At 48.2% G+C, this 19,921-nt stretch overlaps 1 protein-coding gene across 1 annotated transcript in view; it reads right to left on the minus strand.

Annotated features, from left to right (window-relative positions):
- The window catches only part of IFT27 (intraflagellar transport 27), a 153,875-nt gene extending 135,246 nt beyond the window's left edge, over positions 1-18,629 (minus strand). Inside the window, exon 1 of the mRNA XM_078657759.1 lies at positions 18,472-18,629. Coding sequence (XP_078513885.1) covers positions 18,472-18,505 — 34 coding nt within the window. The 5' untranslated portion in view covers positions 18,506-18,629. The remainder of the gene's footprint in view (positions 1-18,471) is intronic.
- Between the last annotated feature and the right edge of the window lie 1,292 nt (positions 18,630-19,921).

The raw sequence follows: 19,921 nt of genomic DNA on the forward strand, positions 1-19,921 counted from the left end.
ATATCCCCTCAGAGCACAATTCCCCCAAACATTTAAACATCAACACAGTGCCCATATTTAGAACACTCAGTGGGTAATACCCTTACGGAGGTCCGCTAGGAGCACAACTCTACACCCGGTGGTCGGGTTCCGGCGATACTATAACAACTGTAAATATGCATAATACAAGAGATCAACCTCCCGCCCCCCCCCCTCCACTTCTCCAGTACCTCGACAACATTATCCAAGTAACAGCAGTGCCGTAAGGGCATCACCGCGACAACCCGACACCATCCGATGTTCGTTGCCGGCAACAATGTCAACATGCCCCTCGTGTCCGACGCCATCTGTATTAAGTGAGATGCAGCCAGTGGGTAACAACACCAACATACAAGCAAATGGGCTGACCACTGCTGGAGTCTGCACCCCAAGTCGGTGAACCACAGTATGTGAGAGTCATGCACGCACATCGCGGCCTGGTGACTCCGAAGTCTAAGTAGTCATCGCTATCGCCAGGGGTGGGGGCCCGTTAACCGCCTCCGGCATCCGTTACTGCAGCAGCCCGTTTCGGCCTCATGGACAAAGTGCTGTGAGGCGGATAGTGTAGCAAGGGCCAGCTACAGGGAAAAGCAAAAAATCAAGAGAAAAAACAGAGTTGTACTGTAGCCTCCATCGTGTCATTGGACGGCAGCCCCAGTGCCTTACTGCGAGTGTCTGATAGCGACATTGACCCCCCCAGGAGGACGACCTCGTATGGAGCCGTCTAATACAGTCAACAGTGGTCACGTGGCCACCCAGGGCGAGAAATAGTACAACAAAACTCACCGCTGTAGGACGAGGGATAACATCAACGGCTCTAGTCCGAGTCTCTGTGCTGGTCATTTTGCGAGTTCTCTCTTGACTCACGCTGTGCCCTTTTAACAAAGTCCTGTGCAGCCTTCGGTGTTGCCAGCACGATTGCTTTCCCCTTCCACATCACTCGAAGCCGCGCTGGATATAACATGGAGTAGACAATGTTCAAATCTCGCAACTTGGCCTTCACGGAGGAGTATTCTTTACGTGCCTGTTGAACTGCAACCGTGTGGTCCGGGTAAAACTCTAGGGAGTTGCCTTGATGGGTGATTTTGCCCTTTTCCCACGCAAGCCGAAGGATCGTGTCCCTGTCTCGGTAGTTGAGAATTCTCGCCACAATAGGCCTAGGTGCGGCGCCAGGTGGCGGCTTGGGAGCTAGCGATCTATGGGCCCGCTCTACTATGAAGACCGATGATAGGGCTTCCGCGCCAAAGAGATCTTTACACAGGTTCTCGACAAATTGCTCCATCCGCCCAGTGTTGGTCGTCTCCGGCAGGCCCGCTATTCTGACGTTATTGCGCCTCGAGCGCGCTTCTAAATCCTCCTCCTTCGCTCTGATCACCTCCAAGAGACGTTCCATTCCCGTGCATTTTGTAGTGGAGGTCCGCGCTTCATCATCAACGGCGGAAATCCTGGTCTCCGCCTCATCCAGACGTTCGCCATGTTTTTCCTGACGGGCGGTCATACTATCCATCCTGCACGTTAGATTATCAAGCTTACCATTAATGTCTTGTAGATTCGACTGGATCGCCAGCAGGATCTTCTCCATGTTGGTACTGGGTAGTGGTTCGGCCGCACCGCCATCCTCCGCCGTCCCATCCACTGGTCTCGTCGCCTTTTTGGTGTCGAAGGAGATCTTAGGCTGTTGTTTATCAGGTTTACCCATGGTGGTGGAGGGGGAAGCCGCCTTCCTGAGTACGGGCCCAGAAGCCCTCGTTGCTCGTACTGCTGCCGCCGTGATGCCTCAGTATAGATAGTAAGCACGCTCGTGTGACACTGTCTTGGCGTCTGGGCTCACCTCATCAGACAACGCAGTTCTCGAGGGGGAGGACGTGGCCTGTGCTATCTCACCTCAGTCTGGCGTGGCGCAGTCAATAATCGCCTGTACCCCTGTCCGGGACCCCTCAACAGGTAGCAAGATGCGGGGTCGCCTTCCACCACGTGTGACCCACCGTCGCTGGATCGTGTAGCCTGGCCGGCTGTACTTGCACCAAAGCGGCAGCGCGGTCGACGACAGCAATTTGGCCAGGGCAGTTCGCACTGGCGCGTGCACAGTGGTCCGCTGTGTGACGGCGATCTCCTCTGAGCCCCCAGACCAGTGCGGCAGTAATAGCGCGGTTTGGCGCGAAGGCGGCTATCTCGGTGCTCCGGAGTCCCCCGCCGCCATATTGTCAGGCATTTGGGTCTGGGTGCCCATGAAGTCCTCCGGTCGTGAACTGGGGTGAAAGGACCTAGCCATGCATGCACACAGACCCTGAGCGCAGATTCTCACCCCGGCTTGCCGAAGTTAGTGCAGGAGGTCGAGGTTAAGACGAGTCACCTCGCATGTCCGGGGTCCGCATCCTGACGGCGGCCATATTGTCAGGCAAGCGATCGCGCTCCACAGCAAACACGGTCAAAAGTCATTTTTACCGGAGTGTTGGCTGAATTACACCCCTGCCGCCGACACACCACATCTTCCCCCGATGATTGCTGTACTCGTAGAGTGGATTAGTGGGGTGAGGGCGGAAATCGACCTCCCAGATGGTGATCGCCCGGCGGAGCTGCGGTTCAGGCAGCCATTCCGCTGTGCGCCCCCTAGCGCCTCCCCCAACCCCACTTTTAACATGCCTGCATAGGAGCTAAATAAATTGGTTAGGCCCACTAAGTACGGTATTTTTAAACTCACATACACCCACTCCACCACTATTTTCTGCACCATACATAGTCGTTCACTCTTAAGTGCTCCTGCGTAGTTTGTGAGTCGCAGCACGCCCCTTTTCGTAGAGAACTGGGATGGCCCCAATGATGAAGCATGTCACCGTGGGGCAACCCCGGTGAGTGAGGGGACACTAGAAAGAAATGTTTCTTTCTTGATAGGTACACTGATTCAGTGCAGTCACATACCTACACCAGAGCTAGGTCCAAGGATCCTATAGGTGGGATCCACACTTTGTACACCAGCATGACTAAAAGTTAGTGTGGTGAAAGAGAATGGCATGGAGTGTCAAAAAGTGGAGTAGAGTAGAGCGGAGTGCCATGGAGTGGCATAGAGTAGAGTTGAGTGGCGTTGAGTGAAGTGGAGTGGCGCAGAGTGGAGTGGTATAGAGCGGTGTAGTGTGTTCCGGAGGTAGTAGAATGTTGGAGTGAAAGGGCGCAGAGTGGAGTACAGTGTCGGAGTAGAGTGGAGTGGTGTTAAAACGAAGGAAGTGGCTTAGAGGGTGTTGCATAGAGTGTTGTTGAGAAGAGTGACAGAGTGGAGTAGATTGTCGTAGAGTGGAGTGGCCTAAGTGCATTAGTGTAGGAGAGTGGTATGGAATTGGGTGGAGTAGAGTGTTCAAGACAAATGGAGTAGAGTGGAGTGCCAGAATATCAGAGTGGCAGAGTGGAGCAGTGAGTCATAGAACAGTGTGGAGTAAAGTGGCATGGAGTGGAATAAAGGGAGTTGCATAGAGCATCGTAAAGTGGAGTGGTTTCACTGTGGAGTAGAGCGTAAGAGTGTAGTGTTGTAGAGTGGAGTGTTGCAGAGTGGAGTATAGTAGCCTAGAGTTAAGTGAAGTAAAGTAAAGTGGTGCAGAGTGGACTGGCGTGGAATGCAGTGCTTTTGAATAAAGTGGTGTAGACTGCAGTGACGTAAAGTGATGTAGTGCGCATAACTTGAAGGCAACAAGGTTCAAAACTGAAGCAAACTGTGTCCAGTGGGGAGACTTGTCCCACCTGATTTAAGGTATGCGTAAGAATGAGAATCCTATAAATGTACATACATAGACTGAGGTTCCAATTTGGGCCTTCTGAGCATTGAACCTTTTTAGTCCAAGGGAAAGGTAAACATCATTAGTTTTGTCCAAGCGTAGGAACGTACATTTATAAAGATCGATATATTCCCGGAATGTGGGGATTAATTAAAATAAGATGGGGGAAAAGAATTTGAAATAAGGAAATAGCAAGATTTTATGTTATAGGTGGATGCCTTTTTAACAAGAGATGTTTTTGATAAAAAAAAGTATACTAGAGCTACTATTTACTGTGACCACGAAGAGTTTCGATTCAATAGATATCTGTACCAATGTAAGAAAAGTAACCCTATGTTTTTTAAATCTTTTTTAAATCTATCTAGAATCAGTCCTGAAGAAGGTAGACATAAAGAATACCGAAACGCCGCGTCGACTTGTGATTCTTAGTTTTAATTTGTTTTTATGAAATGTATAATCATGTCTTTTAAAAGTTTGTATACTGTATTATGATTAACTTTGTTTTGAAATGCAATAAATGTATAACAGAGGTTTACGAAACTCATGGTGTGGGAAACATCTTTTTAAAAAAAAAATGTTTAATTACTTTAAATTGTTTTATTTGTGTCATTCATTCTCGTAGAGTCTTATGCTTATGTTTGAATTAAATATATAGTTCTGAATATGCCGTTCACTAAAGACTTGGGAACTGTAGATATACAGGAATGTTAACACATAGATTCTGCCCCCCCAGTTAAAGTACGCTTTTAGAGATTGGATTTCAAATCTTGTAACTTTACCTTTCCCGCCGAAATAACGGCATGCTGGTACTTGAGTAAAATACTCAACTTGTGTGTTTCTTTGTGTGGGGACGCCCTTGTCCTTTTTCAGATTTACTATTCCCCCCAGTCCCCAATTAGCCTGTGTGGGGTCCTCCTTTAATTTCATGATTTTAACAGACACCCCTGGGTTTCTCCCCCCCAAAGCTCCACCAGGCCCCCTAACACACGATGGCGTACTACGCCGGGTAAGAAAATCAGTGGGTAGAATGCGATGAATATGCTGAGTATGAGGAACATTATGAACATCAAATGGAGGAGCAATTAGTGGAGGCCCTGGATACCCACGTCCAGGTTTCTGTAAACAGGTTGCCGATAAAGGCCTTGCAACCTTTTACCAAGCCCATAAAGAATTATGGGCAACGAAAATGTGGTTCCTCTCAAGGGGAGTCGAAATGTCACTCCTCGGCAGAGGTTCTTGCACGAATGGCTCGTAATGTGATGAGAGACCAGGGTTACGGAGGGACCCCTCGCTCTAGTAACAAGTCAATGATGCCCACTGGGGCGACAGAGAAATCTTCCCCGTCCCCACTGAACACATCCGATCGGATCTGGAGTCAGAGGCTCCAAAAAAGCGACTAAGCGGAAGCGCAAGTCCCATAATATAGAAGACAAACGAGTCCCTAAGAACTTATTGTTTGACCCCAAGAATTTGATGCACCCGAGGTCCACCGAATGGGTTCCCTGTGTGGAGGTGGCGCACTATGTGCAAGACAACCTGAGACAAGGTTTTGAGAAGGAAGTTAGAGCTACCTTGCACTCTAAATGCCCCAGGCCCTATCTTTTGGGAAAAGTGGCGGATACACCGGAGTTAGATCCGAATATGAGCACCTTTATGAGGAAGTCCGCTAACGATCCCAAAAAAAGGATTGGATCGTGTGTGAAGGGGTTGTCAGGACAAATTATTGGATGTGTCAGGACCCCTAACCAAAATACTTGACGCGGCAGTCACCGCAAAAGATTCAAATACCCCTCTAGATCCCTCACACATTCTGGAATGGGCTCAAAGGGCCAGGTGTTTCCTAGGAAACGCAAACTGTGCTCTGTTGATGGAGCAAAGGAGATCATTCCTCATGAGGATTGACCCTCAGCTTGCCGAGATGGCGACCACGGAACCAGGTACCCTGGCCAATGGCATGCTCTTCGGAGATAGGTTTGTGAAAGATTATGTGGCTACGTTTTCATCACTAGATAAAGCGCAGGCAAACATCATGAAGGTTTTTCATACTGGCCTTTTTAATAGGGCCGGACGCTTCAGAGGTCGAGCGACCGGACGAGGGTTTAATCAGACCTCTCGTGGAGGTGAACAGTGTGGGCGAGGTGGAGCTCAGAGGTCCATTTTCTACCCTACCCAAAACAGTGGTGGCAGAAGTAGACAGCACAGAGGAGGCTACAAGGGCCAAAACAACAATTCCGGAGACACCTTTTAATCAGGTAATTTTATTACAGTCTGGGGACATCATGGTGGGAGGTCGAATTGCTTTATTCCATCTCAGGTCGGAGAGTCTAACATACGACCCATGGATACTTTAGACAGTAGCATCGGTAGTGTATCTCCATTTCAAAATGGAAGACATACATTTATTGAGAGACATTCTATTGGAAAAGGATTGGATGGTGCGTCTGAATCTGAAGGATGCGTATCTGGCAGTACCCATTTTCCCTCCTCATCGGAGGTTACTTCAGTTCCAGTGGAGAGACCAATGGTTTGAATTTTCAGCCATTCCATTGGGTCTCTCGTCCGCACCTTGTTGTTTCACCAAGTTACTGAAGCCCGTGGTCCAGTACCTTCGAGAAAGAGGGGTGCGACTCATTATCTACTTAGACGACATCTTGATTATGGCTCAGACTCCCGAAGCATTTCATCTTCATTTGACCTGGACGGTCCAACTCTTACTGGAGTTGGGATTAGTCCTCAATGCGCAGAAGTCTATTCTGACTCTGACGCAATCGATGGAGTTCCTGGGAGTTCAGGTGGACTCTGTAGCAGCGCAACAATTGTTACCTCTCAAGAAGAGAATAGCTATCAAGAAGGAATTGAGGAGAGCGCTTGCCTCTCGGACTATATCCTTGAGGACATTGCTCCATCTGGTGGGACTCTTAACGGCATCTATTCAAACAATATTTCAGGGGGCCCTACATTACAGGGCATTACAGAGATTGAAGATTCTACATTTACGCAAGGGCTTAAGTTATGCAGAACAAATCTTGATCTCCGCGGAGGCCAGGACAGAGATATCTTGGTGGCTAGACCACATGGACGCATGGAATGACAAGGCCATTTTTGCTGCAAGCCCGGAGATAGTCATAGAATCCGATGCCAGTCGATGGGGCTGGAGAGCCCTCTGCGGGACAGTGGAGACTGGGGGACAATGGTCCAAGGAGGAATTGAATCTCCATATCAACTGTCTGGAGCTTCTTGCAGGCTCATTTGCGATTTGGACACTCTCACCGCAACGAGCGAGTTGTTGTATTCTACTGCGAATGGACAATGTGTCGGCAGTGAGATACATCAATCGACTAGGCGGCACCAGATCACGTCTACTAGTGGAGATCGCCAAGGATTTTTAGCATTATTGCCTGGCACATCACATCTCGGTGATGGCGGAGTACATTACCGGTTCCTCCAATGTTGTAACAGACTGGAATTCCCGTTACATGAGGATGCCAGTGATTGGAGGCTGCACCCGATCAGCTCAGGCGCATTCCTTCAGTCGTGGACGACGGGCACTCTATATGCCTTTCCTTCGTTCTCCATGATTCCAAATGCATTAGCTCAAATTTGCAGGCAGAAAGCGGAGGTGATTTTGGTTTCACTGTGTTAGAAAGCACAGGCTTGGTTTCTGGTGGCTCTAACTTTGTCGCGTGCTCTGCCGGTGCATCTATACTCGTTTCAAGATCCTGGCGGACCCTCTGGGTCTTCCTCACCCGTTGGTGGTGCAGGGACAATTGTCACTCATGGCTTGGAGACTTTCAAGTGACTGTGGCAAATGCCGGGAGTTTCACAAGACACTCTGTTTTTCTTATCCCAATCTTGGGCACCCGCTACGCACAAGTGGTACGAATCAGCTTGGCGTAGATGGGTTAGTTGGTGTATTGAATGGCAGGGAGATCCCTTGGGATCCGGCTTTCATATGAACGTTAATTTTCTTTCGGAGTTGGCAAAATCGGGCATGGCCTATCGGACAGTAAATAATTTTAGGTCAGCGATTTCGGCGGGATCCACATGTGGATGGAAAGTCGATGGGGGAACATCCCCTGGTATGCAAAGTGGTGAGGGGCATCCGTTTGGTTAACCCTCCGAAACCCAAGTATTCTTCTTTTTGGGATGTCAAAGTAGTGCTACGTTTCCTTAGGAATTGGCCAGCGAACGAGGGATTAGCACGTAACCAATTGTCAGCAAAATTTACGGTTATATTATGTCTTGTATCCTGCAGACGTGTTTCAGATGTGCGAGCATTGGATCTAGCAGGTAGAGTATTTACTCCCTCAGGAGTATCTTTCACTATTTCAAGGAGGACAAAGACAAATTCCAAATGTATTTCAAATCCTGCGTTTCCACATCATAGCAAATTATGTGTGGTACAATGTTTGAAAAGCTATGCGGATTGTACTAGAGAGAGTTCAGAAATGATATTACAGGGCAATTGTTGATTTCATTACAGAGTCCTTTCCGCCCAGTCACTGCAGCAACTTTAGCCAGGTGGGTTACTTGGTTATTGGGGCTAGCTGGTATTGATAGGGCATTGTTTGGCACACATTATGAGAGAGGTGCGATGGCCTGTATAGTGGTGCAACAACTTTAAACTAGCATAATCTGAGCCTCTGTGGACTGACAGAATAAAAAAAATTCTAGCTATCGCGACCAGAATTTTAAATTCTATTAAGGACACGGAGGCGAGGATTATCCCACCCGAGAAGTAGGATGATGGTATATATTTTCTGTGAGAGATTGTTCTTTTCAAGATTTGTGAGTTACATACTAATAAAGTATAATGATTTGGATTTCTTCCCACCCGTTTGTTATATCGGAAATGTTTATGGCATAAATATTGGACATTGTGTCGAATTTTAGATTGATTTGTTTATAAATGGTATATTACGACGGCTATTCTTGTTTCAGGAGACCAAGGCAAACAGACCTGCGCGGGCAAGATGGATTTGATTGGACACAACTTAGGAAATCTATGGTTAAAGTTCAAGTTACAGTCGGGGGGTGGTCGGCTCCGTTCCGGTTCTACAGTCAAGTTAAAGGCTGAAGTTAAAGGTTTGTTCGCACAGAAAGATTAAGAAGAAGATCATACATGGACATTTATGTATGGGACTGACGTGTGATTTGTGCATACAATGGAGGGGGTTGTCCTTCCGGGTTATGCTAATTTAAAGCTTCTATTGGCTGCTGTTTTTGTCAGTAAAGTAAAGAGAAGCATAATCCTCGCCTCCGTGTCCTTAATAGAATTGAAAATGCTTGTCGCGATAGCTAGAATTTTTTTTATTCTCTTGCAGCCCCAGCACGGCACGGCCACATGCTGCATGTTTTTTTACACTAAATTGAATATTGTGATGCACGATACTTGTAAATACGTCTGTGCATGGTATAATAGTGGTCTACTCCTTGTCTCTACCTTACCTCAGATCCTTTTGTTTACCGTCAACTTTCCTTAATATTGCCCACCCTTTTCTTCCCCTTTTTTTCTCAGATAATAGATGCTCTCAGGCATAATCTAAGTCTTAATGATGATCCCTATATTATGTAATGGGATTGAAATGCCCTCGACCCACAGTACCATGACTACTGCACATTACTGATTCTTAAATATAATAGCATCTGTACCAAAATCATGACATGCCCTATGTAACACTTTTAAATGTCACTGCCCTCTAAATGTGTGAGATTTTACATTTCTTCCCTTGAAATCTTTCCTGAGTATGATGTTTTCTGTTCCCCACTCTTATTACGTTCTTTTTGTATTATGTAATTGAATAAATATTCTGATTCTAATTCTTACGAGTTTGTGGCCTAGAACATATTTATTTTCTATGTGTATTTGTGTATGCATTCTTATACCTATGGACCTCTTGTTCCTCAATAAGCACCCCTTACCCACGGTTCTTTGTATACCTTTGGGTTTCCTTGTCTTTGGAAACACAGAGTAGAGTGCTGCAGAGTAGAGTGGTGCATAGTAGAGTAGTTTGGGGTTGAGTGCATTGGCATATATTAAGAGTGTTGTAGAGTAGAGAATCATACAGTGAAGTGGTGCAAAGTAGATTGCAGTGATGCAGTGTGGAGTGGCATGGAGTGACATAGTGTGGAGTGGTGCAGAGTACTGTGCAGTGCAAGGAGTGGTGTAGAGTGGAGTAGGGTAAAATGGAACACACATGGGGTGGTAGTGTACTGCCATCACAGACAACACATTTTTTATTGAAAAATGCCCATTACATTTGAACAGATATACAGTTTTACTGATGAACTGAAAGTACACAGCACAAAAATGATATTGTGTGGAAATGTTATCCCCTAGTGCACGGGTACTCATAGTACGGCCCGCGGGCTGCTGGCGGCCCGGCAGGCTTGCCTTGGCGGCCCGCGAACCTTGCAGTCATCGTACCTGTGTATTTAAAAAAAAAAAATATATATATATATATATATATATATATATATATATATATATATATATATATATATATATATATATATATATATATAATAGTGTCGTCAAACACTGCCGGGTTGCAGCAGCGCGAGTTTAAGAGACTCTGCTGCTCTGTGGGGGCCGGCCACCGGGTGATTCCAGTAATAGTCACAGTGGAGCTGGAGGTGCCTAAGAAGAGGTGAAATTAAACAGAGCTTCCTTAACGTGCAAATTGTCTTTTTAAAGACCTGTGAAGTGCTCGGGTGCGGCTGTGTGTGCTTGCCCGGGAAGCTGTCTCAGCCCGGGCTGACACACAGGCAGGCTGAGATGAAGGGGGTGACTGAGGAATTATTTGAATCAAGGCACTGTACCATATTTACTTGTTTATTTATGTGTTTTGTATCATGGCCACAAGTCCCCCTACTATTACACTGCAACACCCACCAAGTCATAGAAAGGACTACAGATTCTTGGGTGCTATGCTCCCACCTCAAGGCATCCCAACGGATAGAAGCGTGCAGAAGGTCTTATGCTGCTGCTGCTTGGTGATCTTGTGTGGAGGCATCAGGAAAAGCCTCCTGTTAAATAATGGTTTTCAAGCTCTTCTTGGAGGCGAGCAAGCTGGGCAGTCTACAGAGCCAGTGGTCCTAATATTTGGGTATGGACAAGAGTAACCTGAATAAGCCTGAGGCCTTGCCTGGGTTGCTCCTCTGGACTCAAGCTGCTCTAACCCGAAGGCCCCAATGGTCGGCTTAGGGCCTCGGCTTAGAGAGGGAGACAGAGGGTGACAGACAGATGGAGGGAGACAGAGAGAGGGAGGAAGGAGGGAGACAGAGAGAGAGGGGGAGGGAGGGAGACAGAGAGAGAGAGGGAGGGAGGGAGACGGAGGGAGAGAAAGACAGGGAGAGGCAGACAGAGAAACAGAGAGAGGGAGACAGACAGAGGGAGAGAAAGACAGAGGGAGTGAGACAGAGGGAGAGAGGGAGAGAAAGAGGGAGAGAGAGGGAGTGAGAAAGTCAGAGTGAGTGAGACAGAGGGATACAGAGAGAGAGGGAGGGAGAGAGAGCTAGAGAGAGGGAGGGAGACAGAGAGACAGAGAGAGAGAGAGAGAGAGAGAGAGACAGAGACAGAGTTGTGTGTATGCTGGGTCTGGTGGCTCAGTGGACGAAGGCGTCCGCTGCAGGGACCTGTGATCAACCTCATGGTCACAGTTTTTTTTTGTTGCTCTAGCCCCGCCCCCCCCCCCCCCCCCACTGACCCTGCCCCCACTGGTGCGGCCCTTGGACACAAACCACACTGTAAATTTGGCCCCGGAGAAAAAGTTTGTGAGTACCCATGCCCTAGTGTATTGATTTGTTTTGACCATATTAAAATATTTGTTTCCACCACACTTCAGTCCGAGGCCTGCTCGTCCCCCTACATCACCGCTGTACACTGCTGTGCCGCGAGCCCCACTCTGGTAGGGTTCGAGACCGCTCTCTGCTGTTATCTTGTGTCTCTGCCCTGTGTGTTTTGTTTTATAACCTTGACCCAGGTTGATTATTGTGCTTTTTCTGTTTGATTGTACTTTGTTGTTTTTCCCTCGTCGCTTGTGCCCATCACCCCTCTCAGCCTCCCCTTACCGTGCTCTTGTTACTGTTTTTCCTGCAGTTTCCCGTTCCGCCTCCCAGCTGCTCGTCCCTCACCCTCCCCTGCTCATGGCGACAGCTGTGGGGAGCACAAGCTAGACCCCAGATCCTCGGTTCGAGGCCTGCTCTCTCCCCTACAGCTCTGCTGTAGACTGCTGCGCCGCGAGCCCCACTCTGGTAGGGTTCGAGACCTCTCTCTGCTTCTTCCGTTATATTGTGTCTCTGCCCTGTGTGCTTTGTTTTATAACCTTGCCCCAGGTTGATTATTGTGCATTTTCTGATTGATTGTACTTTGTTGTTTTTCTCCTCATTGCTTGTGCCCATCTCCCCTGTCAGCCCCCCCTTACTGTGCCCACGTTACTGTTTTTCCCGCCCCCGCCTCCCAGCTGCTCGTCTCTCCTCCTTCCCCAACTTATGGCAACTGCTGCGCAGTCGCGCAGCGGAAGTACACAGCGGGGGCGCCTAAGGCAAGCCCGTCTACACCCGTCCGCGGCAAGCGCCAGGAACTCTGGACCTACGACCCTCCATCGCTACGACTCCGCTGCCATCCATGAACTCAACCCCGGAAGACTCGGATCATACACACAGGCCTCGCCAAACACAACACATGGCCAGTTCTCCTGCCTTCATTGCCGCCAGACACTCACCACCACACAGTCCCCGAACACCACCGACGCTAACAACAAAAACACCCTGAGATGCATCCTCCTAAACGTACGCTCCGAACACAAGCACACCACGGAAATCTGGAACCTTCTTGACTCCATCTTGCCCGTCATCGCCTTCTTCACAGAGACTTGGACCAATTCCTCCACCGCCCCCGACATCAACATCACCATCACCATCCCAGACGGATACAAAATTCAAAGAAAGGACCGCCCCAACCACACGGGAGGGGACTTGGCCATCGCCCACCAAAGCACCTTCCGCCTCACTACTTCCAGCGAAACACTCCTCCCACCGAACACCTGCATTTCAAGATCCAAATCACCCCCAACGCCACACTCCAAGGAACCCTCGTCTACAGAACCCCCGACCCCCGGGCACCCGTTGCCATGACCAACTTCATCGCACCCCACGCCATCGCATCGACAAACTACATACTCATCGGAGACCTGAACTTCCCCCTCGACAACCCCAACAACCCCAACTCCGCCACCCTCCGAGACAACCTCGCCAGCCTCGGGCTCAAACAACTAGTCACCACACCCAGCAGGACACACCATCGACCCCATCTTCACCACAGGAAACAGCATCCAGTTCAGCCACACAACGCAACCACCATGGACTGACCACCACAGCGTACATTTCACCATAGACAAACCTAGAGCACACAAACCACCGCCACGCCCACCACGAAGGAATTGGAGCAAAGTCACCGATGAGCAACTCAACTCCACCCTCATCCGGGACAACCACACCTGGACTGCAGACACCAACAGCGCAGCCAGAAAACTGAACACCTGGATCTTCAACTGCCCAGACCAGCTTGCTCCCCTACGCAACCCCCACAAGCAATGCTACAGGAAAGCCGCCTGGTTCACCACCGCCCTCCAGGACACCAGGCGCACCTGCAGACGCCTGGAGAAACACCAAGACAGCCGAAAACTACGACACCTACAAGAACGCCATAACGGACTACAACAACCAAATCAGAACCACCAAAAGGAACTTCATCCACAACCAAATCAGAACCACCAAAAGGAACTTCATCCACAACAAAATCCTTGCCAACTCCACCAAATCCAAAGAACTCTTCAGCGTCCTTCGGGAATTCACCAACCCACACAGCGAAGCCACAGACATCAGCCCCTCCCAAGACCTCTGCAACAAGCTCGGAACTTACTTCCACCACAAGATCAAAACCCTCTACGACAATTTCACAGCCCGTCCTCCAGAAACCGCAGCCTCCCCCCGCCGCTCGTGGACAGCAGCCAATCAACCCTCTCAAGCTGGACACCCCTCACAACTGAAGACACCGCCTCAGCCATGAAAAGGCATCCACTTGGGGGCTCCCACCGACCCCTGCTCTCCTCACAACTACCACATCGCACCCGAACTGAAACGCACCATCAAGACCACCTTTGAAACAGGCACCCTCCCGGATGTCTGGAAACGTGCAGAAAACAGGCCCCTACTCAAGAAGCCAACAGCGGACCCTACGGACCTCAAACACTACTGGCCCATCTCGCTCCTCCCCTTCGCAGGCAAAGTCGCAGAGAAACTGATCAACAGAGAACTAACACAGTTCATTGAACAGAACTCTGTCTCCGACCTGTCCCAATTCGGATTCCAAAGCAACCACAGCATGGAGACTGCCCTACTCGCCGCCACAGATGACAACCGAACCCTCCTGGATCAAGGTTACTCAGCAGCCCTCATCCTACTCGACCTATCACCAGCGTTCTACACCTTCTATCACCGCACACTAGTCACCAGACTACACGACTCCGGCATACAAGTAACAGCCCTGGACTGGATCTGATCGTTCCTCACCAGAAGAAGCCAGAGAATCAGGCCACCTCTCTTCCTCTCAGACCCCACGTAAACACCTGTTGAGTCCCACAAGAATCATCACTGAGTCCGACCCTCTTAAAAATCAACATGGCTCCCCTAGCAACCATCGTATGAAAACATGGCCTCAGTATTGTATCTAACGCCAACAACACCCAGCTCATCCTCTCCCTCACCCAAGACCCCACCACCGCCAAACTCAATTTCCAGAAAGGAATGCAAGAAGTCGCTAACTGGAAGACAAACAGCTGCCTGAAACTCAACGCCGAGAAGACAGAAATCCTCGTCCTTGGAACCAACCCTTCAGCATGGGAACAACACCTGGGGGCCAACAGCCCTTGGGAGCCCACCCACCCCCGCAGACCACGCCAAGAACCTGGTTATCATACTCGACTCATCACTCACCATGAACCGACAGGTCAATGCAGTCACATCCAGCTGCTTCAACACTCTCCGCATACTCCGCAAGACCTTCAAATGGACCCCCCCAGAGTCAAGGAAGACAGTCTCCCATGCACTCATCACCAACCGATTTGACTATGGAAACGCACTCTACGCCAGCATCAACAAGTCCCTACTTCGCAGACTCCAGACCATACAGAACAACCGCAGCCAGACTCATCCTTGGCATCCCCCCGACGAGAACACATCAGCCAACATCTAGGAAGACTCCACTGGCTCCCTGTAGAGAAAATAATCAACTTCAAAATCTTTACCCACACCTACAAATTCATACACAACAACGGACCCGAATACCTCAACAACAGAGTCAACTTCCACGTACCCAAAAGAAGCCTCCGTTCCTCCAACCTCATACTAGCTGAAACCCCACGCATCCACAGAGTCAGAGGAGGCGGAAAATCCTTCTCCCACATCGCAGCCAAGACATGGAACGAGCTACCAGCAGACCTCAGACGTGCCCCCGCCCTGAACACCTTCAGAAAGACCCTCAAGACCTAGCACTTCATCTAAGCAAAACCAGCGGACCCCCCACCCCCAAGTGCCTTGAGACCCCCAGGGGTGAGTAGCGCGCTTAAAAGTCCCCTGATTGATTGATGGACTTCAGAAATTCCAAAAATGTCCTTCATTTGTGCTGTTCTAATTCTAATATATTCTGAAATATTTGCGCACTTCATTTGCAGACATTTCAATTTTGTAGTGTCCTAGAAAAAAAAATAACACTGTACAGTCTTCCGTCAAGTAAAACCCCCAGTAGTCAGCATGATTGTCACTTAAATCCTCTCACTATGAAGTATGAGAAAGAAAAGTAAACACCAAGCTCTCTGGAAGACAGAGCTTGACATTTGACCTATGTCTTTGACTGCACAGAAAATGTGACAAGACACGAACAAGATTTAAAGGCCTGTTTACAAAAGTCCAGTATTGATGGAACGATACAGTAAATAATGACTGAGAGGCCCCATGAGTTTAAAAAGTGTTATTAGTTTTAAAACCGTGAAACATTCATGACAGATGAATTGCACAGGCAGCATAAAGAGAAGCATGGTAGATAACATTCATAGTAGCAAGTTGCAGGAGATCTGTAATACACTATTTTAATACATTGATAATTTGTAATAGTAGGAATAATACATTCAGGAGTATTCAAACAACGTCCTTTTATCCCTGTATCTTTCTTTGTGCATGGGTCATAGCCAAGTAGTTTACATTAACGTAGCTATGTAGTATTTGTAGTATCAATCGGGTGTGCAAAGAGAGATGATTTAAGGGGATCCCATATATCTGTGGGCCTCAAGGCTAGTGGTATCAGTTCCGCATATCTGAGTGTTTGATCCTGCCAGAACAACATGTCTTTAAGCCATTCCTTAAAATTAGGGGATCTGCCCTGTCCCCATCTGCATGCCACCCTCCGCTTGGCCAGTAGCAGCCCTAAGGAAGTGAAACACTGATATCCCGCCTCCATAGCCTCTGTGTAGTTCAAGAGTGCAGTCAGTGGTGTGGCTTGAATCAGGGGTGACGTCATTTGTTGCAGAGCTTTAAATACCTGTTTCCAATAGACTAGGATGCTGTGGCAACTCCATGCAAGGAGTAAAAAGTCTGCCTTTTCCATCCCGCATCTGTCACAGTGGTCGATATCTTGCAGCTTGTATCTACACATTTTAACAGGTGTATGATATATACGGTGTAAGAATTTGTAGTGTATAATGTGTAAACTGCAACTAGCCAAGACCTGCTCTGTTTGTTTACAGCAGTAGAGCCACTGTTTTTCAGTTATTGCGTGCCCCAGTTCCACTCCCCACCTCTCCTGTGCCTCACTTCGTAACAGGGCTTGGCTGGTATATATATATATATTATGGTCAAGTGTGGACACCACATGTGAAGCCTGTTCAGTCAGTAACAGCGTGTGTAATGGATTGAGCGTGGGCGTTTCTTGTGGGTGTGACGGCGTGTATTCTTTAATGCCTTGTCGCAGTCTAACGTATAAGAAAATGTCCATGGGGGAGGGTGTGGTAGTTTAAAAGTTTTCAATCGGGCCTCTCGCACTTATCTTTTAAACTGAAGACGGAGGCTGCCTGTAGGAGCCCCTCCTGAACCTCACACAGACTGTGGACTGGCCCATTGTCATTCTGAGACTGCAGCTGATTATCACATATAGAATGACATTGGGCCCTATTGTAGTGACAGCATGTGGTGTGCTTTCTCCTGCATCAGACTAGGGCAAGGCATTCTGCTTTTGTCTTAGCGCCAAGCTGGAGAAAATAAAAATAAATTAACTGTTGGAGGCAGAGCATTCATTTGAGCATTCAAAACCTCCATCAATAGGTCATTTACCACATTGTTAAGGTGAATATTTGGGAAGGGTAAAAGTGATAAGCACTTTTAAAATAGTATTCAGTTCAGTTTCTGATGTCCCTGAAAATAGTATCCCTTAATAAATATATGGTGCAAGGTATAAGAATTCTGAGTTAAAAATGAATTCAGCAAAGTACTTCTTAATGTCGTGGGACTGGAACAGCGTTTTCACTGTACATTTAAAAGTAAGATTTAAACATACAAATAAAAAAATACTATTTATTGTTTATTGTTACATTAGCACAAATCTTGATTGCAGAAAGGGCCTGATGTCGCTTTGCAAAGCTGCGCACCTACTGAAAAACTGAAGTGCACGACTGTCTCAACCTTATATCAACTTATTTTGATTGTCTATTTACTTACTTATATACTATTGTGCGACCTCCTCTGTTATGTCTGTAAAAAGTATGTTTTGTCCCAAATTTTTGTCCTGAACGTTGACCTTCTGTCCTGAATGTTTGTCCTGAATTTTGACCCATTGTCCAGAATTTTTACACTGACCGTCCTGAATTTTCACCCATGCCAGTTGGTCACCCTATACATAGATGAAGAGCAAGTAAGGGTGATAGATGGTATAAGTTGTAGTTGGGGGAGAAGGTTTGCAACACCACGAGTTTCAAGAGTGGGTGGTTAATAAGAGCCCAATTTATGTTAGTGAGGTGGGATATTTCGTTGTTGTATTGGAGTTGTGTTACATTGCAGACCTCTACTAATAAGGCAGTCGTTTTGTTATGTATGACGGCTGTGGTAATTTTCTGCTTCTCGCCCGATATACTATTTCACTATTCAGTTGGGCAACTTGGGTGTCGTGATTTGGACGTTCAGAAGGATGTGCTTAAAGAGAAGATGCCTGTTTGTCAAGGACAGGGCGGCGTCTCTCTAACATCACAGCAAGACTTAATCTGACTTCCAGTAATAGACATCTCTCCTCAGTAATAGACATCTCTCCTCGGTAACAGGGGTCTTTCGAGGTTATACGTTTCACCTCTCAGTGTCAGCGAGGAGTCTCTTAAAGTGCTCAACGCTTCAGCTGTCCTATCAGGGACAGTAACGTGCCTTGCAAACGGAGTTAGAGAGGTCTCAGCGACAATTAGAAGTCCCCGGCTGTGTGAGGGCTGTCACTTGCCTCCAACCAGCACTCGGGTGACTTTCAAAACAAGTGGCATAGCGGTCTACTGTCTCGCAGTAACAATCAGGACTTGGGAGTCTCGCAGAGTGCTAGAGGGGTCACCTGCCTCTTGGTGACAGCGTTAGTTAGACCTGCTCTCTCATACAGACTCACCTGCAAGGATGCACTTGGCAGCCAACTTGACCATGGTGGCGGAAGACTGACAAATGGAGGTCTCTGCAAAACTGGGAACACTTCGGTATACCGCAAGTAGTAATCACCCAGGCAACCAAAAGCCGAGAGCCACCAACCAATCAGTCCTTGTATAATAAAACAGCTATACTCCAGCAGAGAAAAGAGAAGGAAGCTTCAATTGGTCGCCGGCAATCTCGCTCTTTATTGGCCCTGAAGACCTGATACTTTCACCCCGGCATCTTATTGGTTAAAGCATTATTTGCCTCTTGCTCATTTGATAGCATATTTCACCGAAATATAACCACTAAATGGCCGTGTTCTTCGTTAGAAGTAGTAATAAAGCTTAGTTGTTTACTAAACAAGTCTGAATATGAGACATGCTAAAGGTTATACACTGGGCTCCACTCCAGAATTTCATTCTGCATAATACTGTAATCCGGTACTTTCAGTCAAATACGATACCAGTCGCTGAAGCCAGCCGGCGCAGAGTTTACGCATAAGGGCATTGGCTGGTATTTGTCCAATAAAGAAACCGCATCTTCGAATTCGCCATCGAAATCACACTTCTACGTCTATTCACGCCGCTAAAACTGGTTCGTATTGCAGGGAACATTCTGTGACCGGTTACCAGCAGTATTTCAAATGGATATCATGTATTCTGGAAACGCGCGAAATGGGGAGATATGGGTGTTTCAAAGAACTGGGGCGGAGTCCTTGTGCGTTCAATCACAGATACTATTCACAATTTTTTTTCTATAGAGATCATAACACCAACACAGATTGGTACCATTGGTAAACTGATAAAGCAGCCATTTTTATTGGTGACTAATTAATCTATCAATCAATACATTTGTAAAGCAGAGCGCACAACTCACCCGTGAGGGTCTCAAGGAGCGGGGCGGGGGAGGGGGGGGGTTTGGGGGGGGTGGTATCGTGGGCTGCTGCCACTGCTCGAACAGCCAGGTCTTGAGGAGTCTACTGAAGGCCAGCAGGTCCTGGGTCTGGAGAGGGTGTTCCAGGTTTATGCAGGATACCTCAGTAGGTCAATGCTTTGTTGCACGGATCCTTGCTTAGTGTACGATGTAATGCCGCCAGCGGTCTAGTTGCCGCACGTACACGCATCCCCACATCCGCAGGCCATGCGTGGCCTGCGGGGCTAAATAAAAGAAGGACGGGCGCTCGGGCACGTCACTTCCGACACAGACACCGGTGTCAGCCTGAGTGTTTGCGCTGCGCGCAATCTGCCCCCGCGTAATCGTGCCACCATAGCCAGGGTCGGTGGGGGCCCAGCACTCAGGATTCTACATTGGCGATGAGCGGAGGAGGCCCAACCCTCGCCCGTGCACCAGAAGCCTGCCCGGAGCTTTACGCTCCCTTCCGCGGTGCCTGCCGCGTGCTCGCCGGCTGCGGCACTTGCCTGCCCCGGGCC

The sequence above is a fragment of the Lissotriton helveticus genome, chromosome 1_1 (assembly GCF_964261635.1).
Source record: "Lissotriton helveticus chromosome 1_1, aLisHel1.1, whole genome shotgun sequence".
In the NCBI taxonomy this organism is placed as follows: Eukaryota; Metazoa; Chordata; class Amphibia; order Caudata; family Salamandridae; genus Lissotriton; species Lissotriton helveticus.